This window comes from Nomascus leucogenys, chromosome 13 (assembly GCF_006542625.1).
Source record: "Nomascus leucogenys isolate Asia chromosome 13, Asia_NLE_v1, whole genome shotgun sequence".
In the NCBI taxonomy this organism is placed as follows: domain Eukaryota; kingdom Metazoa; phylum Chordata; class Mammalia; order Primates; family Hylobatidae; genus Nomascus; species Nomascus leucogenys.
This window is the reverse complement of record NC_044393.1, coordinates 105,815,385-105,841,833: the sequence shown is the minus strand read 5'-3', so window position 1 is coordinate 105,841,833 and position 26,449 is coordinate 105,815,385. Positions and strand designations below refer to the sequence as shown.

Below are 26,449 nucleotides of genomic sequence, written 5' to 3'. Positions count from 1 at the left end.
CGGGGTGGCAGCCGTGGGACTCACCTTCTCCTGAGCGCACTGTTTCTCGTGACTTGGAAGACCCACCCTCCAGAGGGGCCCCAGGCCACAGTGTGCTTCTTCCTGGATCAGGCCTCGCCCTTTATCCACCATAAGTTATGTTCATCCTGCCAGGTGCACCTCTCAGCGCCGGCTGATTCTGAGGCCGAACCCACTAACATCCAGAGTCTTTTCCTCAAGGTCTTCGGTGGAGCCCAGGGCCTCGCGCACCCCCACCCCCACCCCCCGTTGGTGACAGTTGAGTTTAACAGGAGAATCGAGCCTTGTGTTCATCTCCTGTAACCGATTCTTGTTCAGCCTCCAGAGCTTGTGGTGCCTGAGTCACTGCGTCACCTCCCTCTCAGCTCGGCGCCATCTGCTCGTTTTATAAACATGTTTTTCACATCGTCAAGTCATTGATAAAAACACATTCCACAGGACCAGTGCTGAGCCAATCCTCCCCCGTGATGCAGATCCACCGCGGGACTTTCCAGGCGCTGGTTCTGGGGCTGAGATTGTTTCCACTGCCCAGCCCTGCGATGGGGTCACCCCAGCCGTCCCCAGGCCCCAAGCATATTGGCAAAGGCTCATCAGACGTTTCCACATGAGGCTCAGGGCTAAACGCCTCCTTTTCATCCTTGAAACAGCCCTGAGATTCACACAGGGACAGAGTTGGGGCTCAAGGTTAGGGAGCCCAAGGTCAGCGGCTCCCCGGAGAGTGCAGCCTACACTGCCCCAGTGCAGACCCAGCTGCAACCCACGCACGCTGCTCCTGCAGGACTCTCTCTGGAGCAGAAGTGTGGCTGGCTTAGCATGACTTCCTACCCCACTTTTTATTACAAGAGTTTTAAACACTCAAGTGGAAGGGGTAGCGTGGCATCACCTACACACCCACCACCCACGCTGGCCAGCCACCCAGTGTTGGCCGTATTAGCATGACCTGCGAGCACTTCATTTATTTTCTGGCTGGACGACTTCAAGTAAGATCAGGCGTCATGATGTCCAAATACTTTAGCCTGCCTGCAGGTCCTAAATATAAGGGCCTTCTCCTAGGTAGCTGCAGCCCTGTTATAACTAGGAAAATTAACAACAACCCTTCAGTGCCCCCTAACACCCAGCTGTGCCCATCTGCCCAGGCTTTGGAGACAGCAGATGAGCAGCTAAAACCACAGAATTGCATTTCCCCATAGTCCTGGAGGCCGGAGGCTGCAGTCCAGGATGTGGCAGGGCTGGCCGTGTCTGAGGCCCTCCCTGGGGCTTGCCGGTGCTGTCTGTGACAAAGGGTCCCCTTTGTTTAAGGACAGCAGACCCACTGCACTAGGCACCCCCTCAGGACCTCACCTTCACTTGCTGGTCTCTCTAGAGGCCCTGTCTCCAAACACAGCCGCACTCCGCTGTCCTGGGGGTTGGTGTCGTCACACGGGCGTCAGGGCACAGCTCAGCCCACAGCGCCGTCGCTATCACACACTCCCAGGGACTCCCGCCGCTTTCGCTACAACACGGTCTGTTGTCTGTTGTCTGTTTTGTTTTTTCCACCAGGATGCAGTCAAGATTCATCATTGCATTTTGGGTTTTGTGTCTCTTTCGTCTTTTTAATTTTGAAACAGCTGTCCCTGACTTTTTTTCCTAATATGAATGGTTCCTAATAAAGCTGTTCTTTTAGTGACCACTTTCCCGTTCCAAACAATCACAGACTCTCCATGTGGGAGTCTGTAGGGAACTCTGCAAGCCCACGAGAAGCTTGCCTGCCCCCTTCCAGAACCCCCGTTTCCCAAGAACCCGGAGTGTCCAGGTCTCCACGATGCTGTAGGAACATGACCAGCCTGCTCTGCGACCTTGCCACGGGCCACAGACTTCAAATCCTGCCTTGGCCCTGAGCCCCACCCTGGCCCTCCCCTGTCCTTCCCCCTCCTCCCTCGTCCCCTCCTCCCCCGTCCGCCTCCTCTCCGTCCTCCTTTTTCCTCCTCCCACCTCTTTCATGGTTCCCTGTATTCTGATTGGCCGGTTGAGCAGTTCCGCTGCAGAGCGGTGCTTTCGAAGGCATCCCGTTGCTCGTGGTCTTCCACCAGCAAGAATGTGGAGGCCAGCCCTGTGAGCTCACAGAGTCACAGTTGTGACAGGGAGGGTCGCCCCTGACCATGTGGCCTGTAAGGGGCTCGAGGAGTCTGGATAGCAGCGCCCGGGTTTGCTCTTGGTGAGAGACCCCGAGTCCCGGCACATTGTGTGGGCGCCGCAGGACAGCGGCCCTGGGTGCCCTCGAGACCCCTGCAGTCCGAGACTCGAGGACTACGTGACAAACGGCAGTTCAGGCTGCCGCGGATGCAGGTTTGCTCATCCACGGCCGCTGGGTTAGGGAGACGATTCTGGCATGTTCCAGGCAGGCCGGTGTCGGGAGAGGGTCCCTGCCTGTGGGACACGGAGGCGGCGAGGTGTGGAGGATGAGGGGCCGCTCGGCGGGCGGGGCAGGCCGGAGAACCCGGGAAAGGAACGCGGCGGCCTCCTCCCGCGGGAAGAGGCCCAAGACGGGCTCGCCCTGCGGCTCAGCGAGGAGCCCGCCCTGCCAGCTTCTGAGGACACGCCCTGGACCCTGATCTCCTGGGCCTGAGGTGACGCGTTCTGTTGATTGAGGCCCGAGGTTTGCGGAAGTCTCTGGCCGCAGCCGCGGGAGGCGCACACGCTGAGGCTGCGCGACGTGGGGCCCGCCCAGACCCGCCTCCGCCCGTGTCTCCCCGCAGCCATCTCTGCCGTAACCATCGGAAGAGACCGTAACTGTTGGTTTTGTGTCTGTGAGAAGCACAGCACTGGGAATAAGTCGCCTGCTGACCTTACAGTGGAAACGAAGGACAAGTGGAGTCACCTAGCACCGTCGCTGCTTAGCCCAGAAAATCGCCTCATCAGCGCCCTAGACCTGTTTGTGGACAACTTCAGGAGCTGAAGGAACCACCGATGTTCTGCAGCTGAGGCGGGAGGCAGGATTGGAGCCCGGGCTGCGCCTGTCCCTCCGGATGCAGGGGGCGCCGCCTGGTTCAGCCGCAGGGCTCTCCCTGCCTCCTCCCTCGGCCACCCAGGCCGGAAGCTCCCCGGGCCCTTCTCAGGGACTCTCCCTGTCAGTGAGATCAACCCTCCGGAGCTGCTGTGTCTTCACTGAGCCACAGACCCGGGCCGGGAGGCGGGGCCTTCAGCTGCTGTGGGGTGTGGGGGGCCCTGCCCTGGCCGGGGTGCGCGGCCGGAGCTGCCCCCGCCCCCTTCCCTGCTTCACCCCAGCGTCTCTGTGGATGCCCTTTTGACCGCGACCCCTCCCGTGCTGCGGAAGTGAGTTGCTCCTGCGAGCTGTTTGGGCAGGTTTCCCGTCGAATTTCCTCCCTTACTTCTCCAGACGCGCCCTCTTGGTGCAGTGTGCTCTGCGCCCCGTGCTGTGGTGTCAGAGGTCACTGTCGTCTGCAGCTCCCCTGGCAGCCCCAAGACCGTCAGTCACCGGTGCAGCTTCTGCCCTCGATCCACAAAACAGGCGTTAATCTCAGGCAGCACAGCCACAAGCCAGAGCTGTTCTTCTGGTGATATCCTGTGTCCTGGTGATAAGGCATGTGAGCTGCCCCCTGCTCGTAGTTTCAGCTCTTTGGAGGCGCCCCCCAGCCGTTTGTGTCTCTGTCTCGCAGCCGCCACACTCCTGGTCGCTGCTCGCACAGACGAGATTCATCATCAGTGTTTGTTGATGGACGGCCTCTCGGTGGAGCCATGCAGACAGCGTGGCCCTGCCTGTCTGATACCTGTGCTCCTGTTACAGCAAACTGTTCTAATTCCTGCGAGAAAGTCGCCACCAGCGCACACAGCCACACCTCGCTGTGTGTCTGGAGCTGGTCTCTGGGTTGCCCACACTCCACAACAGCAGGCTGGCTCCAGGCGGCGCCTTCTCTTTGCAGGCACCAGGTGCTGCTCAGGGCACAGGAAGCCAAACCCGGGTCGCTCCAGGTGCTCTGGGCCTGGAGGGCTGCAGGGACAGAGCGCCAGGGACAGGCAGTGTAAGTGGCCAAAGCAAGCTGTCTCCCGTTCCGGAGGCCAGAAATGGAGATCAGAGTGTCAGCAGGGCTGGCTTCTCTGGAGGCCTCGCTCCTTAGCACGACCACGGCTGTCATCTTCGTCTTCACACGGGCGCTCTCCCTCCACGTGTGGGTGTGCAGATTCCTTCTTCCTAACAGCACACCAGTCATATTACATTAGGGCTGCCCAAATAGCCTCCACTCGCTTACCTCTGTAAAGACCTTATTTCCAAATAAGGTCATGTTCTCAGGGCTGGGACTCCAGTGTGTCTTTTTGGTGGAGGGTACGCAGCTCAACCCTGGGACCTGGTGCCTCTAAGTCAGCTCAGTGACTGGGTGGGTGCTGCCTGGCCACGGCAACCCACACACCTTTGGCGTCTGTTCCCCCTGCATCCTGCCCCCGCACAGCCCTGCCTGGGGAGCTCCTTCTACACAGATGCCTGAGATGAGACTAGTGTGGGTTAAAATCGCTTCAGGTATGGGAATCCCCCAGGGCTTGAGGCTCCTTCTAGTCCACCTGCCCCAGGTCACCTGCCCAACACGCCTCTGATCCTGTTGGGGGGTGACTTTCTGAGAGATCTGTCTGTGGGGGATGCCAGTGAAACCATTTAAGACATGAGACTAAACCAGCCTTGTGACCATGCCACTTGGGGCCACTGTTGCTCCTCTGGGACCTGCTTTTGACGCGTCCGATGTGGAAGCCAGACACCAGCCTCGCGCTCGGTTTTTCAGCTCAGCAGTGGGCAGCGTGCTTCATGAGTGGTGGATGGGGCAGGTCTCATTTCCATGACCATCTCTGGATGTAGCAGGGCTTTCTGGATATGAGCCCCAGCCTGTCCCAGTCTGCCCAAATGCAGCATTGCATGCTGAGCTGCAGAGGCCCTGAACGACACTCAGCTGACTTTCCTAAATGTTCGATGACCTTTATAGCTTGAGCTGAGCATTTGCCGAAGGCATAATTGGAAGCAGAATGTCTGCCTGCTGACTAAAGACGGGAGCGTGTGGGAGGAAGAGGACCTGCCCCTTCAGAATGCATTCTGTCATCACACTGTTGCTGGTCTTCAAGTGCCCAGGTCTGCAAAGAATCAAGCCCATGTAGCTTCTCTGAGTGTTGAAACAAACGTGGTCTGATCATGTATTCCTTTGCCTCAACTATGACAAGTTCAAAGGCCTTTCTGTGTGTGAGCAGCTGGGACCCCTAAGCAGCACTGACGGCCCTTGCTGATGGACAGCAGCCCCAGGATGTGCCTTTGCAGCCCTCAGACCTCGATGGACACCATGAACTCAGAGCAGGAGCTTGTGGGTGCTGGTGCCAACTGCGGAGCACATCCCAGAACGTGTTCTTTGCTGGAGTCAGGACTCCCTCTAGGAGCAAGACGCCAGCTCCACCTCTCCACAGGCCACACTGTCAGCATGAAGAAAAGGGCCTCCTGCCAGCATAAATGACTGAGCCTAAACCTTCACAGAAAGCAGAGGCAGTTGGAGAGCCCGAGAGAACACCTGAGACCCCTGAGAGGAAGGAACCCCATTGCCGAGTTCCGTGAGGCCCCTGGACTCAGCAGTGGCTTCACAGATGGCCTCGCGCATCCTCCAAACAGCAGCACCGTGGAGCCCATGTGCTGGTGGGAGGCAGATTCTTGGCCCTGCAGAGCAGCTTCCTGAGTGTGGACAGCAAGCCAGGAGGCCTGGGGGAATGCCGTCCTCAGGGATCCGTGTAGCAAGACGATGTTCCGGGCAGAGGAGTCTTCCACACGCTTTCCTCAGATGCAGTCGGGTGGGCACAGGAGGTTCCGGATCATGATTAATGACTATACCGCCACGTCCTCTAACATGCTTAGCTTGGCCGTCTCCCAAGGCTCTTTGCCCTAGTAATAATCAAGAAGAAATTGTGGGGTGTGTCTCTTCTGTTGGCACCTATGAAAAATCGCTCCATATGTTCTGCCACCACGGGGCAGCAAGAACGCGCTTTGCCACCTCGGCTGACCTGCCCGGTTGGGTGCGTGTCCACCGTCATCTCAGCTTTGCTCCTCATTGCTTGCTGTGTGCCATTTACCACAACAGTGCTGTGAGTTGTGTGTTATCATCCTGCATTCTCCAAACACTGAACAGTTTACCCAGGATCGCCTGCTGGCAAGCAGTGGGGCTGGGAGTCAAACCCTGTGCTCCCGTGTGGACCACGAAGCCGTGGCCACGTGAATCGTTCCATCCTTCTGAGCCTTAGTTTCTTCAGTGTAAAATGGGAAGGTAGTCCCTGTTCTGTCCATGGCCCAGGATGGCCACTGGGTCCAGGATGAGAGAAGAGAATCTAATCCGTGAAAATATGGAACATCTGAGAAATTTGAAATACTCTTTTTTTTAATATTTAAAAAAAAATTTTTTGAGGCAGAGTTTCACTCTTGTTGTCCAGACTGGAGTGCAATGGCACGGTCTCAGCTCACCGCAACCTCCGCCTCCCAGGTTCAAGCAATTCTCCTGCCTCAGCCTCCCAAGTAGCTGGGATTACAGCCGCCCACCACCACGCCTGGCTAATTTTTGTATTTTTAGTAGAGACGTGGTTTTGCCATTTTGGCCAGACTGGTCTCGAACTCCTGACCTCAGGTGATCTACCCACCTCAGCCTCCCAAAGTACTGGGATTATAGGTGTGAGTCACCGCGGCCGGCCTGAAATATTGTCGAACAAGGCACTAACGCATGATAAACACAGTAAAGGTTCAGAAAAGGAACGTGCACAGTGACATTAATTTAACTCACTGACATTAACTCAGTTATAGGGCCAGGTGAAGGAAGACTCTACGTGAGTTCCCACATTTTCCTGGCCTCTCAGTAAATTCTCAGACTACGGTTTTGAAGAGCACACCCATTCTTAATGGAAACATGAGCCCCAGGCTGTTATGAATTCTCACCCTGTGGTTCCCACCATTGCTCTGTGTTGCCTCCCCAGGGAGGTATGATTCATTTGACAACAGGAGGGAGCAGCCTTCAGTTCCCTGAGCACAGGCCAGGGCTGATTGCACGTGGGCCTGCCCTGGCTTCATCTCCAGCCTGGGGTTGGCCTTAAGAGGCCCCAGGCCACCTGCCTCCCTTCACTTCATAGAATATGAAGGCCCCTCCCCAGGCCTCACACGTCAAGGAAACTGCCCTTTAGGGGACTCGGGAACTGGAGGCCATCATCCTATTGGCTCTCAAAACATCTTACAAAAGTAAGAGATCACGAAATAGAGATTTGCCAGGCATATGAACTCTCCACATGAGGAACGGTTGCCGCCCCATGCAGGAATCAGAGTCCGCCCTCCTCCACAGCCTGCAGCGTCCCTCAGCCCTCCCAGGATGGCTCCAAGCATTTCCCGGAGGTTCCAAATGACCCCATATTACAAACACAATGACTTTGCTGGCCAGGTGCAGTGGCTCATGCCTGTAATCCCAGCACTTTGGGAGGCCGAGGCAGGTGGATCATCTGAGGTCAGGAGTTTGAGACCACCCTGGCCAACATGGTGAAGCCCTGTCTCTACTAAAAATACAAAAATTAGCCATGTGCGGTGGTGCGTGCCTGTAGTCCCAGCTACTCGGGAGGCTGAGGCAGGAGAATCACTTGAACCCGAGAGGTGGAGGTTGCAGTGATCCAATATCGTGCCACTGCACTCGAGCTTGGGTGACGGAGCAAGACCCTGTCTCTTAAAAAAAAAAAAAAAGGACTTTGGTGGTAATTTCAAAAGCAACATGTTGACACAAAATCAAATATGCGATCAGGAAGTAGGAGCTCTCCAAAGCCCTGGAAGCCGGGTCCTTGACTCAGTGCCATCTTTAAAGGGTGACCTCAGGGGAAATAAATTTGGCTGAAACAATTTTCCACCAAGAAGCCCATGGATTCTCCACTCGCCAGGAGGGCTCAGGTGTCCATGGCAGATTCCCCCTCTGCCATCGAGAGGAGAGGGCCGGGCTCATAGAATGCATGTTTAACTCCCCAGGACTCCCGAGCTAGGGAAGCATTTTCTTAATTTTCCAATGAGAAAATCCAGCTGGCACTTGTCTGCTGAGTCCAGTGGCAGTGGCCGCTTTCCCTGTGGCCTGTTGCTCACAGGGCCTGGCGGCAGGGACCCTTCAGCTGAGGAGGAGTTCCCAGCACGCTGCCCTGATGCCTCCTCTGCCCCCCGCAGAGGCCAGGCCACTGGTCTCAGGATGCAGTGGGCACCGTCAAAGCACCAGACCCAGCCAGGCCAAAAGCCTGGGGGCTCCGGGCTGCGCTGCCTGTTCCCTGCCCTGCTCCCTCCTGACCCTGCTCTTGGTAAAGGCTTCTCAGACACATAAGGACGGTCCGCAGTTGCTGGTCTCACAAGTGCCTAAAGGTGGCTGTGCTGAAAATGGGGCAGGGCCCCAGAGGCCCCTGGAAGCAGCCAGAAGCCCCTGCTTTTATTTCCAAGCTCTGTGTGGGCTGCAGCACCGGGCCCAGCCCAGCACCTCTGACCACAGCCTCATCTCTGGTTGTGGTGTCTGTGTGGCCCCGCTGTGAAATTGGGTTTCTGGAATCAATGTTTGGAGTAGTGTTTGTGGGCTGTTCAGATGTCAGAGTCAACCAATTTTTTTCTGATGATTTGTATTACAATTTCCTGCCACTGCCAATTTTCACTCTCCAAGAACTAATTTGTGCAGGAGCTAAAAGCCATTGAGTCCCTGGGATTTTTGCGTCATTCACACCTTCGTTCAAAGCGGATGGGATGATTTGCAGCTTCACGACATTCCTGAGGCATTCAACTACATACAGCATGTGCATGTGTACACATGCATTCTTCTCCTCTCTCTAGATGTTTTATCTTATCCCATCTTGTCACCCCTGAAAGAGGCTGACATTCCTACCTGAAGGAGGGTGTCAGGACGGCATCCAGCCTGGAGTGTATTGATCTCTAGTGCACAGTACTTTCCTAGTTCAATCAGTTAAAACACTCACTAAGTTTCCCAAGCCCTAGAATTTGTTGTTTTAAAAACTATAAGTGAAATCTCCAAGAAAAATGAAAGAATTGCATAGAGAAGCAGAGTCCATGCAGCTTCACCACCACCACATGCTCCATCATTGGGGCCACTTCCTTCTGGTGCCAGTGCCCGCAGGAGGTGCACGGGGAGTTTGGAGTTGGGGAACAGGTCCAGAGGGGACCCACGGCCACCAAGCACTGGCCTCCGAGGGCTCCAGCGATGGTGCTTTTGTTTTCTCAGAAAAGATGGAAATTGGTGGTGTGTGCAGCACTGAAAGGTTTTCCCTGGGACAAACGGCAGCAGAGCTGAGACGCTGTTGCTTTCAGATTTCAGCCAGGGACGGCAGTGACAGGCCCTCTGGAGTGGCCACTACCATCACACCGGCTGCAGCAGGGAGGTGTGACCTAGGCATCCTGTTCCACGAAGTAGGCAGGACCCCCACCCCCACCCCCACGCCAGGGAGTAGGTACAGCTGCCCAAACCGTAGCTGCAGACCCAGGCAGCCCTGCACACTTAGGGACCCAGGAAGAAGATCCTTGCTCTTGCAAGAAGTGCCTGCTCCTGCTGCCTGGATTCTTCCTGCTGTTGGCACCCATGCTGATCTTGGAGCAAAGTCAGGGCTGAGCCCGGGTGCTGTCACAGCCCAGCGGGTGTGACACTCAGGGCAGTGCTGACACACCAGCCCCCTGCCACCTCAGCCCCCTCTGGACTTTGGGCACCAATAAGCATGGGAGGGAAGCCGAGGGAGGGCTGAGGGCAGCTCAGCTCTGGCCTGCAGGTGCCCCTTGGCACAAAGAGCCTGGGTGCCATGAATGGCAGCAGGAGACAGATTCCTGGGCAAAAGGGGGAAGGTCCTCCATGAAGCACCATCTTCATGCCAGGGAGGGTTTGAAGGCTGGGGGCTCGGCTGCAAGTCCTGTGGATCAGAGTGGGAACTCATGGTGCCTTTTCCAGGCCTGCCCACGGCCACTCGTGGACCAATCAGCATGTACTTCCTCCCCTCTGAGGCCCATAAATGCCCCAGGCTCAGCCAGAGCTGGGCAGACATGGGGATGACCAGCTGCAGAGAGGAGCTTCCCACTCCAAGGCCTCCTTTCTGCTGAGGGCTGTAGAGACAATGGGACAAGCATCCTGCAGAGAGGAGCTACCCACTCCAGAGCCTCCTCTTTGCTAGGAGCTGAACACTCATCGGGACCCCCTGGCTGCAGAAAGGAGCTGCCTCCTGTGGGAGACTGAGCTGTTCTATTGCTCAATAAACTCCTCTTCATCTTGCTCATCCTCCACTTGTCTCCATACCTCATTCTTCCTGGTCACAGAACAAGAACTCAGCACCTGTCGAATGGTGGGACTAGAAGAGCTGCAGCACAAACAGGACTGATGCCCCTTGCTCGCCACATTGTGGGTAAAGAGAAGGAGAGAACAGCTGTAGCCCTTCAGGGAGCCCAGACCTGGGAGCTCCCCGAGCTGGGCCTGTGACTCCATCTTTGGGACCCTGTGGTTCCTGGTATCTCCAAACTTCCAGGAGCTACCATGTTCCTCAGTGTCAACCATGGAAGCTGCTTGCAGTGTGTCTGGTCTGGCCGCAGCCTCGCAGAGAGCCAGCACCCATGCTGGCACCTGGAGCTGCCTACCCTGCTGCAGCACCCAGCATGCCTGACTGGTGTGGCCAGACTCCGCGCTCCTCACACACCCCTCACCACTCCATGCCTGACTCACCCTTGGCAGGCATGAGACCAGGCTGGTAGTGTGAGCCAAACACGGCCTTCCAGGCCCAGCCTGAGCAAAACTTGGGCAAAGGTGCCACTGGCCACAGAGATTTCTAGCCAGAAAAACAACACCCCAAAGATCCTGTAACACAAAGTGCACCTTGCAGAGAAAAGGAAGCGGCTGCCCACCAGAGAGATGGGAGGTGCAGGAGGGGCTCTTGCAGCTTCCACACCTCTGTGAGCTCTGCTGGTCGAAGTTTCTAAAAACACAGCAAAGAGGAGGGCAGTCGCAGCAAGCAGGATGGGGGTTACCCCAGAACCAAAGCCAAGACAGCTCGCGTATCACACACGTCACAAGTGCCTGCTGTCCCCCCTGCTGTGCCCGGCTTCAGCAGCCGTCAGGTTACTCTGCCTGTCCAAGCGAGTTTTTATGGCAGTCTCCACCAGTACATTTTTCCTCCGTTTCCTCTTTATCTGCATTTTATTTGTCTCTTACTCTCCTTTTAAAACTAAATTCCAGTAATCTTGAGGACTTAACTGTTCATTGACTATGAAACTTTATATTTTGAAAGGCGGGCGATTGCTTAACATTCATATTTCTGTTTACCCACTGTGTGTTGCCAAGTGCCTCTGTGATTTAAAGGCCAACATGGTATAAAATTCTGCAGAGGAACCCCTGACCTTGTCCACATGGGGGAAAACACCAGGATATCTCCATTCTGCTGAGTGGGAGCTTTGTGCCAGTTCCCCACATGCCGTTCGTCTGCCTCCCACTTGGAGGATCACCAACGGAGGGGAGGATGGGAACAGGAACATTAGAAACCCCATTCAGGAGGGTGTGAGCAGAGTCCAGGGAGAGGACGTGGGTGGGCCCTGGAGCCGGGGCAGGGGTCCCACACTGCTGGGCTATAGGCCCTGGAGGCTGGTTGGGAGTCCCACACTGCTGTGCGGTGGACCCTGGAGGCCGGGCAGGGGTCCCACGCTGCTGGGTGGGCCAGTGTTCCTCTGACCCCTGCACTGTGTCCTTGCAGATGACCACTCCCGGGTCCTGCTGAAGGCAGAGAACAGCCACAGCCACTCGGACTACATCAACGCCAGCCCCATCGTAAGTGCGTTGCTGGGGCAGGGGCCCCGGGCTTTCCCTCGGGCGGCACGGACGCGGCAAATCATGCGGGAAGGTTCCCGGGGGAAATCACGTCCCCACCCGGCTTGGCGTCTCTGCGGTGGACGGGGCAGACCCTGCCCACTGGGCTCCCGCCACTCCCCTGTTCCTTCAGCAGCAGGGCTGTTTATGAGCCGTGTGGGTCCCGGCTCACACTGGGCAGTGGGTTCCGTGACTTGTAGAGCATCCAGCAATGGCGACTGGACAGTTTCCTGACTACAAGACATGGCTTTTAGGAGAGGTTCATAGTGGGTGCCGTTCCTCTTTCCTGGAGCTACGTATTCCCTGTATATTCATGGGGCATGGGCACATGAGGCCTCAGTCTACGCTTTTTGTAACAATCAGTGGCTTGGAGGCAGGTCCAGAATTCCAGGTTCGTTTTCCTGAAGTATTTCTAGTGAGTGGGACCCTGTTTCTTAAAAAAGAGACCGTTTGCTGGCTGTTCCTCCCCCTGGGATGGACGCAGGTGCAGTGGAGATAGGGCTGTCCTGTGTTTCTGGGGACGAGTGTGGCGGCAGCTCCTGTGCCATGAGGTATGAGTCCCTGTGGCCTGTGGTCCCTCACTTCCCAGGGGCTCCTCTCAGCCCATGCTGGATATGGCTCTCACCCTATTTAACTCTGGGCATCCCCCTTCCCTGTCATGACCTGTGGTGGGAACAGGGCTGAATGGGGAGGTTTTCAGCCTTCCCAGAGTGAGCAGAGGAGGGAGAGATATGAGCTTCGAGATGGCTGAAGCCACAGGCCGGGGACACTCGGACTGGCTGTTCAGATGAGCAGTGATGGTGGCAGGTGGCGGGGGCGGGATGGGACACTGTCCAGGGCCCGGGCTTTGGAGACCTGGCAGACAGCACTTTAAACCAGCAGTGGAGAGGCTGGGGCTCCGTGCGGATTTATGGCGGACGCTGGTTGTCATGTTTCCCCCTTTAAACAGCTCTTCTCAATCCCCTGGTCTTCAGGGAAGCATGAGGACATCTCACTAAAATTCCAAATTTGCCTTTAATCAAACATGGTGCCTGCAGGATGCGACGCTGTTCTAGGGCTGAGTGAGATGGGGCAGGTGATCGAGGCACAGATCGCACCCTACAGTGTCCCGAAGTTTCTTTGCTCGTCCATAGGGAGGTTTAGATGAAAGTATTGGCCCAACTGCCTGCAGGCCGCGGCCACTGATGGCGGACAGTGCTCAGCTCTCCGCTCTGCTGATCTCAGCGGCCACTGATGGCGGAGGGTGCTCAGCTCTCCGCTCTGCTGGTCTCAGCACACCTGTGGGATAAAGCACACTGGGAAGATGTCCACATGCCTGAGCCAGTCCCGTTTTCCCACACTTCACGGCCCACACAGTGAGCATGTTCGGCTTTGAGAGACTGAATTCAAAGTGAAGAACTGGCCTAGTGTACTTGGTCTACACCACCTGAACCCAGGCTTCTGTTTATGTGTTCATTCTTAAGAAGGAATCACTTCCTTCCTTCCAGCAGAGGTTGACTCCCAAGCTTGGTTCCGTCTGGGTTTCAAAGATCCTCATTCATCTTCCTTAATAAGATGTGATGCACATAGTATTTTTCTGTCATCAATTCTAATTCAAAAACATCAAACCAAAGCCTCGCTGATGTGCCAGCCTCTCACTTGATGAACAGAACGTGCGTTCTGGTAAAGCCAGGTGTGCGTGCCTGGATTCCGCTCCTGTACTATGTGCAGCAGAGTTGGCAACACGAAATCATCCAAAGGAAAAGAAAAGCCATGTTGAGGTCCCTCTTCCCTGAGATGAACCATTCGATGAAGCCAGAATGAGGAATAAAGCCATGATTCACAAGCCTAAAAGATGAGCGTTCAGCGTTGCAGCTGGGCCCACTCTCCCCGACTTGATGGGTTCCAACTTGCAGATGTCTGCGCTATTCCAGGCCACAGCCAAGCCCCAGAGTGGGCAGCAGTGCCCAGTGCAGCAACTGTGTGGATCTGGAAACGGTGGATAGCTTTCATGCTCATGTGGGAACCAGAGGGGGTGTGTGTTTGGGGGATGAATTCCTGCACATTCATGCAACTCCCTCTCCAGGCCTTACTGGGCAGGAGCTTGGGTGAGAAGGTGAGGCCAGGAGGGAGAAGTAATTTTATGGTACATTTATATCTTTCCTTTATTTCATACCACAATTCTTTTGTTTTGTTTTTTTTTCTCCCAAATTTGGGTTGTAAGAATGAAGCAGAAGAAATCAATGGTGCCTCTTCTTTATGAAATAGCTGAAGGTACAATGATAATTACCTTCCTAGCAGCAGCTGAATGAAAAGCTCACAATTACAGCAAAGGAAGGCCCTGGCTGTGCAGGATAAAACTATGATAATTACATCTGTCATATTTGTACTTAGTCCTCATTACATTTCAGGGAAGGCATCCAGTAGTAAATAATGTGCAATCTTTGCTTTTAAATCAGAGGTCATGAAAGTCAATGGGAATTCTGTTTTCCCTGGTAGGTTGTCTGAGAGAGAAACCCATGAGCTACATTTAAAACAGCCTGATGATTACTGAGGACACCAAGTTGAGGAATGGTGTTCACGCAACAGCCCACTCAAACACAGCACACAAGCTTCATTTCCAGGACAACTCTGAAACTCCCAGTGAGGCTTAAAAACCAGCTTAATTCTTCATTTCACTGTCTATTGAGGGAGAAAAAAACCATCGTTTAAAGTTTTAATTCAGAAGCATTTAACTACATAGGGACAGAGTGGCTTTTCAGAAAAGGAAGAGAGGTTGGGTGTTCTGACTAGCATAAGAAATTGGCCAAATATGGGAGCCACTTCAGTTATTTACAACCAAAATTCTGTGTATAATAATGGTTTATATTCAGTATTTTACTTAAGTAAATCTCAACTCCTAAGACTACAATGTAAAAATATTTCAAGTTCAAAAGTCAATCTCCTGACCAGGTGCAGTGGCTCATGCCTGTAATCCCAGCACTTTGGGAGGGAGAGAGGCGGGCAGGTGGAGAGGTGGGCAGGTGGAGAGGCAGGCAGGTGGAGAGGCGGGCAGGTGGAGAGGCGGGCAGGTGGAGAGGCGGGCAGGTGGAGATGTGGGCAGGTGGAGAGGCGGGCAGGTGGAGATGCGGGCAGGTGGAGAGGCGGTCAGGTGGAGAGGCGGTCAGGTGGAGAGGCGGGCAGGTGGAGAGGCGGGCAGGTGGAGATGTGGGCAGGTGGAGAGGCGGGCAGGTGGAGATGTGGGCAGGTGGAGAGGCGGGCAGGTGGAGAGGCGGGCAAGTGGAGAGGCGGGCAGGTGGAGAGGCGGGCAGGTGGAGATGTGGGCAGGTGGAGAGGCGGGCAGGTGGAGAGGCGGGCAGGTGGAGAGGCGGGCAGGTGGAGATGTGGGCAGGTGGAGAGGCGGGCAGGTGGAGAGGCGGGCAGGTGGAGAGGCGGGCAGGTGGAGATGTGGGCGGGTGGAGAGGCGGGCGGGTGGGGAGGCGGGCAGGTGGGGAGGCGGGTGGGTGGAGAGGCGGGCAGTTGGAGAGGTGGGCAGGTGGAGAGGTGGGCAGGTAGAAATACCTACAGAGGAGGCATGTGCTTATTCTTTGTGCAAGATTTCAGAGTAAAGACGTGACCCCCCGTGCCCTTCCCCAAAGCTGGCCAGATCCTCTTAAGATGTTTAGGTCACAGCTGCCAGAGGCCGGGGCTGGTTTGGGAGCAGAAACTGGCGTTCCCTTCACCTGCCCCACAGTGGGCGCCTCTGCCACCATGGAGGCTGTTGAGGACTGCAGGACACAGTCCAGTGGTCCTGACATGCTGAGTGCTTCATTTCTAAAATGACCCTTGTTTGGAATATTGGGTAAATCGTGGCTAAGTTTTTCATGGAGATTAGGGTTTCTAAAGATACTTGTTTAGTAATTATCCTCCAATAGCATAAGGTGCATTACTAGGCCGTCTTTACACTGTATTCAGAGAGACAGAGGAACACACCTCACTAGTCTCCTAGTTCATACGACATCTTTCTAAGAATCAGTCAACCAAGGGATAACAGAGTCAACACAGACAAATGGGTTTTATTTTTATTTTTAAAAAGTAAGCTGGGCACAGTGGCTCATGCCTGTAATCCCAGCACTTTGGGAGGCCAAAGCAGGCGGATTGCCTGAGGTCAGGAGTTTGAGACCAGCCTGGCCAACTAAAAATACAAAAAGTAGCCGGGTGTGGTGGCACACACCTGTAATCCCAGCCACTCCTGAGGCTGAGGCAGGAGAATTGCATGAACCCAGGAGGCAGAGGTTACAGTGAGTCAAGACTGCACCACTGCACTCCAGCCTGGATGACAGGGTGAGGCTCCATCTCAAAAAAAAAAAAAAAGTAAAAACAGAATTATACTGTTAATTGTACTTGCCTTTGGGCCGTTGATTTTCGTGAAGTCGCTTGGAGTGAGTCACACTGGATTCTCTGTGGTACCAGCCTCCCCAGGCGGGACGTGTTGCTGCAGAAGCCCCCATCTGGGGAGAAAGCGCTCGGAAACGACGGCACCTTGCCGTTCAGACGCTCAGCCCCACACACTACTGGAGGGCAGGCAGCTCTGTGCTTGAGGAAGCAGCATCCTTCCTTCTTCTGTGGTTCACTGAGGACAGCATGGACACGTGTTCACGGCTGCAGACCACCCGACAGCTTGGCGTTCACCTAATTTACAGGTTTTCACTGACAGTTTCAGGATGACCAACACCAGGACACACACATACACACATACACACAGATGAGTCTGCACATGCACGTGCGCTGGAATCCAGAGCTAAAGGACACTTAGAAACCACATCTTCCAAGCTCCTCGCTCCCTGAGCACACCCAGGTAGATACGGAGATTGAGGCCCGGAGACACTGATGTCCAAGCTCCTCATTCCCTGAGCTCACCCACTGCAGAGATACGGAGACTGAGGCCCGGAGACACTGACGTCCAAGCTCCTCACTCCCTGAGCTCACCCACCATACAGATATGGAGACTGAGGCCTGGAGACACGATAGGCCTTTTCCCACAGTCAGGTAGTTTGTGTCGGGAACATAACAGTCATACAAATAAAAAGTATATTGCAATGAAATGGAAAGTAATGAGTAGGAGGCGAAGATTAAGAACGAAGACCGGAGGAAGCCAGAGTAGGTCCCGTGTGGTCACTGGGCAGGGAAGACAGAGGGACACACACCCACCATGTCAGGTTGTCACGCAGATGCCCTCATTGGAAAAAGCAATGTTAGTAGAAACTCACTTGATTTCCTCCACAGTCACTTATCCTGCCTGAAAACCTTAAATGTAGTAAAATCTCTGTGTGGCCAGTTAAGTATTTGCTTGACGTTTCCACGAAGCCTGCATGAAACCACAAGGAGGCCTCCTGTGGCGTTTGCGGTTGCTGCTTCCACAAAATCCTTCTGTCCAGAATCATTTTCTGTTCAACAGAATGTGCCTGGAATTAAATGAATGTAATTGTCTCCTGAATTATTGTGAAACCGATGACACATGTCACCACTCGGATCATCATGCTGTTCCCGCCTTCCCAGCGGCGCCCACAGGACGGCAGGTGGGCAGGAGGGAGGTGAGGCCGGTCCCCACTCAGTCTGCGCAGCCCGTACTTCCTGTTCAGCCATCCCCCTCCCAGCACCCTGACTGTATTTCCTCCTGTCTTGGGCATTGGAGCAGGTGATGGGTGTGTGGACTTTAGGACACCTTAACAATTCAGACCTAAATCAACAGTCACCTTATTGACCCTCCTGCAACCCTGTCCAGAATTTTACTTTCAATCACCTATTTCTCATTTTGAAAGTAACTAAATGTGCTAGTTTGAACATGCTTACAATTTTAAAATATGTTGCTGTAGAAATTGCTCTGGGCAAAAAAAAAAAAAAAGGCACATTTCAGAAGGAGGTGGGGTTTTCCTTTTTATGCATTACTATTTGCAGGGAAGAGACAGGGGTCTCTGTAAATAGCTGTCACCCCCAACAAATGCATATTTCAAAAAATCAAAACTCCTTATTTCTGCTAAGCATTTTTCTACTGAAACATTCTAATTGGGGCTTTCAGTGACAGTAACATAATTTTACCTGTATTGTGTGTGTTGTGGCGAATTTCAAAACGAGGTCCAGTTTTAATTATGAATCACTAAATCAGATGCACAAAAAGCTTTTCTCCCTGCCTCCCCCCAGCCCCCGGCTAGCGTCACCGTGTTGTTCTGTGAGAATAACTTACATCTGTTCCTTTATGCTCGCCCCTCTTTTATGGTGAACATAATTATAAGGTGCATTTGGTGCCTTCTTTTGTGCTGACAGCCGTCATCTCTGGGGCTGGTGACGGCTGCACGGGGACTCACTGGCTCACTGTTAAAGAAAACGTGCCCCACGTCAGCTTCCCAAATGCAGCAGCACTTAAGGTGACACCAGGGCCACCACTGATGTCCTTGTGTGTTGGCTTAAAATTACATAGGGTTAAAACTTGCTCATTTTTCACTGTGTTGAGAAATGTATTCTTAATAATTACCTTGAAATCTGGAGCATTGTAAATCTCAGATCAAACCCTGATAGCGAAAGAGTACATTTTAGTCCTAGACACAATGGAATAAAGGACCGTGTGTCAGATGCACAGGCAGCTGCCTCCCCAAGGTGAGGTTCCCCCAGCGCAGCATCCGGCTCTCCGGGGATCGGTCTCTGCAGACACTTCTGGGAGGTGTGGGGAGGAGCCGGTGAGCCCTGGGGATGACAGTGATGTCCTGGTATCTTCATGTCCTTTGCAGGGTGGCCGGGGCTTGCCCTCTGGAAGACAGAGCCGCCTCCATCTGACGCCCCTCAGCAATGTGCTCAAATCTCGCTTGCCTCTCGAGGCTTTGTCCTCAAGTTCTTTTTTCTGTGCTTAATCTTCTAAATAAATGTAATAATTATGGTCTTCTAAGCCAACCTTCTCCCATTGGAGCTAGCAAGATGCGTTCGGACAAACTGGGGAGCCGGAGAGCCCACACCTGCCCTCTTTGTTTCTGGTCCCTGCCTGGTAGGGAAACAGAACAGGAGGCCGCTCCCAGCAAAGCCCTTCCGCCCCACCTCTGCTGCAGACCCAGGCCCAGGCCGACCGGCTCTGCTCATGCCCCCTTTCCAGGATACAGAAAAACAAGCCCCCACACACAACGGGTTAACTCCAGCAGGGAAGCAGGAAGTAGCACTGGTTTGTTCTCCCGGGACACTGGCAAGTTTGTCCATGAGGCCTGGAGGAACGGCGTTCGCACTCTCCATTGAGAGCTCGGAGCTCAGCCTCACCCCAGCCAGCCTGTGGCTCTGGCAGGAGGCTTGTTCTCCTGAACACAGGGCTGCCTGGGTGGGCTCCGTGGCCAGGAAGCTCTGGGGTCACTTGCAGGCTGGAAAGCTCATCCATGTCTTGGGGCCACACTTGCTGAGTGGGCTAACGATGGCTGCCTGCCCTCCTTGGGCTACCGGTTTTCATTTCTGTTGATGCTGCTCTTAGAATCTCAACCTCAGGTATAAGGAAAGCATTTCAGATGCGGTGGCCCAGGCTCAAGGCTCGGGACGGCTGGGTCCCCACCTGTGCCGGGTGCTCGTTTGGATCAACAAAGGGCAAGTTGTGTGTTGCTCGGTTCAGGAGACGCCACCTTTCCATCTTCCTGAACCCGGGCTCTGCCTGGCTTCCTAACTTCCAGGCTCCCTAACCTCCTGGCTCCCTAACCTCCAGGCTCCCTAACCTCCTGGCTCCCTAACCTCCTGGCTCCCTAACCTCCTGGCTCCCTAACCTGGCTTCCTAAACTCCTGGCTTCCTAACCTCCTGGCTAACCGCTGTGGTGTGGTCTTGTCTCCGCAGATGGATCATGACCCGAGGAACCCTGCGTACATCGCCACCCAGGGACCGCTGCCCGCCACCGTGGCTGACTTTTGGCAGGTGAACTTTCTTAAATTAAAATCTCTCTTTCTGAAAAGAAGACCTCAATAACTGGGTCACGAATCGTGTCTTGAATCTGATTAAGCCAATCAAACTTCTTACAGACGCTCATCAAATGTTACTTGTATCAGAATTTCAGTCCGTTCGTATTTTTTATTATCAATCTTTTGTTTTCCAAAACTTGAGTATGAAAAAATTCCCTTTGAGAGATTTAACACTTTCAAGATCGTTCCTTATAAGCCACTTTACATTTGCATTTTATAAAACAGTGAGGATAAAGTTAGTAAGTCATTCCATGTTACTGAAATGTGCCTGTTGTCCATGGTGTTGTTATGATGGTGGTCACGGCAGGGCCCACGTACAGTTTATCACCCTCTCCTGGAGTCCTGTAGGGCATCTAAAGGCCAGGTGGTGCTTCTCTACTCGACGCAAGCCCAGGTCACACAGATGAAGGCACAGAAGTGAGGGCTGACGTGAATGTCAAACGTCAGCAAATAGAGCAACATGCAGAGGGCAGGTGGGGTCTTCCTTCTCTAGCTGCCCCCGGGTCTCCCCTCACCAGCCACGTGACAAAGCCGAGTAGGAATATGGGTTCTGGAACCTGGAACCTGGCCGTGAGTTACCGCAGGAGCACAGGCACCGGCCGCGTGTCGGGCACACCAGCCAACCCCGAGCCTGGCAGAGAGGAGGTCCTAAGGAAAGTCGAGCTGGGGACGAGCTGGGGACGAAGGTGCCGCGTCACCCATGCGGCAGAATCCAGGCAGGGAGGTGCCTGTCGCAGCAGTGACGCTGGGATCAGGCTGCAGCCTCCTGGCGATCCACAGCCCGGGGCCTCCTGGCGATCCACAGCCCGGGTCCCCTGGCGATCCACAGCCCGGGCCTCCTGGCGATCCACAGCCCGGGCCTCCTGGCGATCCACAGCCCGGGCCTCCTGGCGATCCACAGCCCGGGCCTCCTGGCGATCCACAGCCCGGGCCTCCTGGCGATCCACAGCCCGGGCCTCCTGGCGATCCACAGCCCGGGCCTCCTGGCGATCCACAGCCCGGGCCTCCTGGCGATCCACAGCCCGGGCGCCCATGCAGCACTGGGGTGAGACATTTCCTGATGTCACCATGCACCAGAGTCGGTAAATCCACTTCTGCCCCAGGCTCTTCCTATTCCCTTTACTTCCCTTTCCTGGCTTTCCCGTCAGCCTCGCGTGACTCCGATTACAGGAAGGGGAGCCTCCTCTCTCCGCCCTTGAGAACAGTCTCTGCAGGGCTTTCCAGAAAAGTCAGGAACAGACCCGGCTTTCCGAGGGCCTCCGAGCACCCTTGCATGGTGAGCATTTGAATCCTCAGGTGCCATCATCCCATTTTATGGGCAAGGCACGTGGGTATTGGAGAGATGGCATCACTTACCCAGGACAGCTCAGATGACGCCAGGATCTACAACACATCGGTATGACCTCCTGCTCTTTGTGTCTGCCTGTGTCTTCACACTATTGAAAATAAATAAATAAAACTAAACTGCATCTCTCTGTGTGACGTTGTTGAAGCTTGTAATCCCAGCATGGCATGGCGAACGTGCGGCACTTGGATGGTTTTGGGGGCACTTGGGCTCCCTCCTTGTCACAGCTGGGGAGTCGCTCAGTCTGGTGAGAACACGCCTGTCCCAGGGAAGATGGCACCCTGGGGCCCATCGTCTCGGGAGTTTCATGGTAGGAAGGTCTTCTTTGCATGGCACACACCTGCCTTCCTGAAACATGGATCCATCCGTCCCAGCGCTGCCCTTAGAATGGAGCCCCAGGGCCCGTCCAGGGATGCCTCCTGCTGCGCACGCTCACCCCGGCTTCTCAGGGAAAAGGACAGAGTGTTCAGAATTGGAGGGCGGGCAGAGAATACCCACGGAGTCCTAAAACCACCGGAGTTTTCATCCACCTCAACCCATTACCCAAAATGTGCTTATTTGTGTGTGGCATGGGGTGCCCCCAAATATGTGCTCTTTCATTTTTATGAGCCCTTGGGCCCCCACAGCCCAACATCAACTTAATCTCCTCACCTGTGCAAGACTTCTCTGTCCAGCAAAGCCACAGAGTCTGGAGGGTGTCCACGCTCAACGACCACGATGATGCCCACATCCACCCTCAGTTCAGCAGGTGCCACATCCACCCTCCATCCTGTGTGAAGGCTCTCGGTGTCCACACTCAACGACCGCGATGATGCCCACATGCACCCTCAGTTCAGCAGGTGCTGGGTCCTGTGTGAAGCTCTCACGTGCTGACCTGTCGTCTTTGTGGTCCGTGAGACTCAGAGGCTCATAGCCTGCCCACATTCCTGTGGCTAGTGAATAGAAGGCGTGAACCATTTTTCTTACTATTTATTATGGATAGTTGCAATTGTTGGAGGCAATTCATTGGATCAGTGTTTACATCTTATGGGCTATTTTAGAGTGATTATCGAGGAGCATACATTCTTGAAATTGAAATAATGCATCTCTAAATGAAATGAGTAGGGACAAATTTTAAAGCAAGGTGAAATGCAAGATAATTTTGAGACACATCTCGGTCAGCAGGTATCAGGTGGTTCCAGGAAACCCCAGCGTCCCTCAACCTGGTCACAGCTTTTCTAAGACAAGAGTTCATGGCCAGTAGCCTCAGCCCTCCCAGGATGTCCTCGAGCACGCCAGCCCAGCAGAGCCTCTCAGAAATCGTGAACTAAAGAAACTCGCTTCATTTTGCTTCCTGCAGACTTCCCTGACCACGACGTCATTGCTTCCACATCATGCCTCATCCTGGGGATCCCTCTGTGCAGAACACAGGAGCTGCCCACCATCGATGCCATAAATCCACACAGAGCAGGATGGAGAGTTGCTTCCTAGCACAGTCACATTTGCCTGGGAGGCCTCTAAACCGTGTGTTTTAGAATGCCAGCCTCTCTCAGGCATTACTCTTCATTGAATAATTACCAGTAAGCCCCAAGATTGACATTCTTAAAAATTCAAAGTTAGGGTTCTCTTTGCCCTTTCTGGCTTAGCAGAATGCAGGCAGAGGAAGAATACCTGTCTTTAAAACCGCCCACGGAAGGCAGAACTTTTCCAAACCCACGGTAACGTGTATTTTTAAGGACAAAGCTGGATTTGAAATGTGAAGTTGGTGATGACGAAGTCAACAGGCTGAGTTGGAGTGACCGTCTCCTCCTGCATCCCCCTTCTGGACCATTCCCAGATGCTGACCAAGGATCAGGACAGACTGAAGGTTATGGATCATCCCAAAGCACCTTCCTTTTATCTCCAGCTGTTGATGCTGATCTGAAGCTCCTCCTTGGGGCGGGTCCACAGGTGTTTCCTCTCTGTCGGTAATCAGCAAATTCCAGGAAGAAAGTGTGAGCGTGAGAAAGGCCATGATGGGAAAGATGGCAGTGTCTGCCCCACGCCCATGCACTCCTTGGGGAATTCGAAGTGTCCCCCTCATCTCCGCCTCGCTGTCACACAGCCTTTCCCCACTGTGGATTTATGTTGGGGTCCAAATTTCCCTCCTCTTCTAAGAACGTCAGTCATTGGACTGAGAGCTCATCCTAGCCTGTGTGACCTCACCTTAACTTGACCACATATGCAAATCCATTTCCAAATAAGACCACATTCACGGGTGCTGGGTGGACATGGATTTGGGGGTACATGATTCTACCCAGTACAATGGCTAAGAAGAAAAAAGACGTTTTCCAAGCAGCTAATTGGCACCCACATGACATGGTGATGGGTCAGGAGTCTGTCTGGAGGTCACTGGGAGGCTGGGAGGCAGAGGAGCCAGGAGGGCCCCAAGGTCCTCAGCAAGAAATGCTGCACAGGGGCCCATGGGTCCAGAAAGGAGGAGCCTGGAAGAGGGGTTCAGGGGAAGTCCCCTCGGTGAGCGTGGGGCATCGAGGTCACTCCATGCGTACCAGCCTCTTCCCCAGCATGGCACCGCGAGGCCCCGTCAGCTCCCCTTCCTGCGGGGCCCACAGCACCTCTGTCCGTGCTGCAGCCGTGAGCAAAGCCCAGAACACGCATGAAAATCCACGGAGGGTCACCGCTCGCTGCACACACGGTGCTTTCCTGCAGCGAACCAGCTCTATATGGACACTGGATGCATTTCAAGAATTTGATTTCCAAAATTTGATTTACATCAAGAAATTCCTAAAAATAAATTCATTACCTAAAGGAAGAGGTACCGCAAATTAATTCCTTGTCTGTGAGTGCTCTCCAAATCATTCGGCTAAATTCCTGGTCCTTACTCCAGCTCAGAGGGGTCTGTGGAAGTCTGAGTTCCAGTTCAGAAATCAGTGTTACTAGTAAGTAGTAAACTGGCCTAGAAATAAAACATCCCTCAAGGAAAGAATACCCATTTTGGGGTGAGGGTGTCATTTTGTCATATAAACACTTTTTTTTAAAGTGTGGAACAATTTTAAAGAAGATGGAAAGAAAACTTAAGTATGGGACAATCTTGTGCTACATTATTTGAAGTCATATCAAGATCTTAGAAAGAAACATATCCACCGTCCTCTCTGCTGGTCATTCTGGAATCATATCTGGAATATAATGTTCATTCTGGGATCATAAATTCACAAAGGGTGCTGACATGCAAAACACAAAAGAAAAAGAAGACAGAGAGTTTGGTGGAAATAGCCGGAGTGGTGAGAGTTTTGAAAATCACTGCAGGAGGCAGGAAAAGCCATCCTTGGCATAGAGCGCCACCCACAAGCTCCCTCTTCCATCCACGCCACCGCTGTCAGCCCAGACGTCACAAGGGAACTTGGCCTCGGCTGGCGTCTGGACTTCGTGGTGCATAAAACTTTCTTTTTAAAATCCTAAGACGCTATTATTTAGATCTCAAGGAGGGTTAATAATATTCTAATAAATTTTAAATTAGGAATACGAGTTTGGCTTTGTGAGGTTTTACTATTTTGTTCAATGCTTCTAAATAAGGAGTCTTAACACCTCATACCCATCCGTTGACACCCCCAGGCATTGAGCTGTGGTTGCTGTCAACACGCCGCTTGGGGAGGAGGCTGAATATCAGGAAGGAAGGCAAGATGAGAAGGCAGGGCTCCATGGTCCACTCCTGGATCCCGCGGCTCTGGGTATCTGTCAGATAGCCTTTCTCTAGAAAGCCTTTCTCTAGAAAGTGTATTTTAATCTGCAAAGATGCCTCCCACCTGCCAAATGGGGCCACCTTAAGTGAAAGACACACACCCATTGGAGGGGACACTCGAGTCCAGATGGCATAAGGAAAGGGGGCTGGGGGAAGAAAGGAAGTCCTGTTGATTGAACTCTTCGATGCCAGGCCCTGGGCAGGACTTCCCATATGCGATCACATTTGGCCGAGCCATTGACCCTGCGATGACGCATTGTGAGCCTCCCGTCATTCCACCTCATGGAGTCCCCGGAGGCGTCCGATTCACAGAGGCAGACAGTAGGGGGTAGTGGCCAGGGGCTCAGGGAGGGGACAGTGGGGAGGGGCTTGATGGGGACAGGGCTTCCATTTGGGAAGATGAGAACGCTCTGAAGAGCGTGGTGACGGTGACAGTTGCAGAACGGTGAGAAGGCCCTTACTGCCGCTGCACTGTGCATTTACAAATGATAAATTGTATGTTAGGTATCTTTTAGTACAATTAAAATAGAGATATATAGAGCGAGCCCAATTCTACCCAGGATGAAGCTGTGGCCCAGAGAGCCATAAGGACCCACCCAGATCCACACAGCTGGTGGGAGGCAAAGCCCATTCTAGACCCAGGGGTGTCTCTTCAGCACACACACTCCTTGCAGATGAAGAAGGCACAGTGATTCATGAAGACATCTCTATAAACAGAAAAGAGAGGTCCGGCTGCGGTGACCTCAGCATGACCAGAGTAGGTGTTGTTTACAGAAATACACGTGTGCGTAGTCTCAAGTCGCAGAATATGTGAAAGTCAAACTCCTCAGAGACAGGAGATAAAGTGACACTTTCTCCAGGTGCCGAGACTTCCCCATGGGAAGTGAGGTCTGCACCTTCCCGGGGACGTGGCCGCATAGTGCGTCCCCGGCCCCGTCACGTCCTGGTGCACAGGGTGGCCATCACAGAGAAGCCCCTGCGGGCAGGACTGTAGCTGGAGGATTAGGACCGCCGGGGAGGCAGGGGAGGGGGCGCGGGCATCGATATTCCATCACGGACCACCTCCCTACCGCCTTCACCTGCTGTGCCACCTTCCACCACACCGTGTGCTATGCGGCTCGCGTCGGCCGAAGGGAGTTGGCCACCCGCCATCCCCCCTTTCCTGTTTTTAGAAAGAGCTGCAGAATTATGTGCTCTTCTTCCAGAGAGAGCTTCTGTGTGTCACCACCAAATACTGGCTGTGCCCAGGCGACACACAACAGCTGTTTCTAAACCAGAAACGTAGGCAGCATAGTCTGTCACGATCAGGTGCGGAGTGGATGTCTGCAGATGTGACATAGAAAGCCAGGGCCCTGGAGCCCAGGCACAGGGACAGCCACCGCAGGAACCCAGTCACGGGGACAGCCACAGCGGGAACCCAGGCACGGGGACAGCAACCACGGGAACACAGGCACGGGGACAGCCACTGCGGGAACCCAGGCATGGGGACAGCCACCGCGGGAATGCAGGCACGGAGACAGCCACTGCGGGAACCCAGGCACGGGGACAGCCACCACAGGAACGCAGGCACGGGGACAGCAA

General features: G+C 54.0%; 1 protein-coding gene across 4 annotated transcripts in view; it reads left to right on the top strand.

Moving 5' to 3' along the window:
• Positions 1–26,449, top strand: part of PTPRN2 (protein tyrosine phosphatase receptor type N2) — a 998,301-nt gene that overhangs the window by 923,740 nt on the left and 48,112 nt on the right. For all 4 annotated transcript variants that reach the window (XM_003281603.4, XM_004090276.3, XM_012512304.2 and 1 more), the window contains 2 exons: positions 11,758–11,831; positions 19,684–19,761. In XM_003281603.4, coding sequence (XP_003281651.2) covers positions 11,758–11,831; positions 19,684–19,761 — 152 coding nt within the window. The remainder of the gene's footprint in view (positions 1–11,757; positions 11,832–19,683; positions 19,762–26,449) is intronic.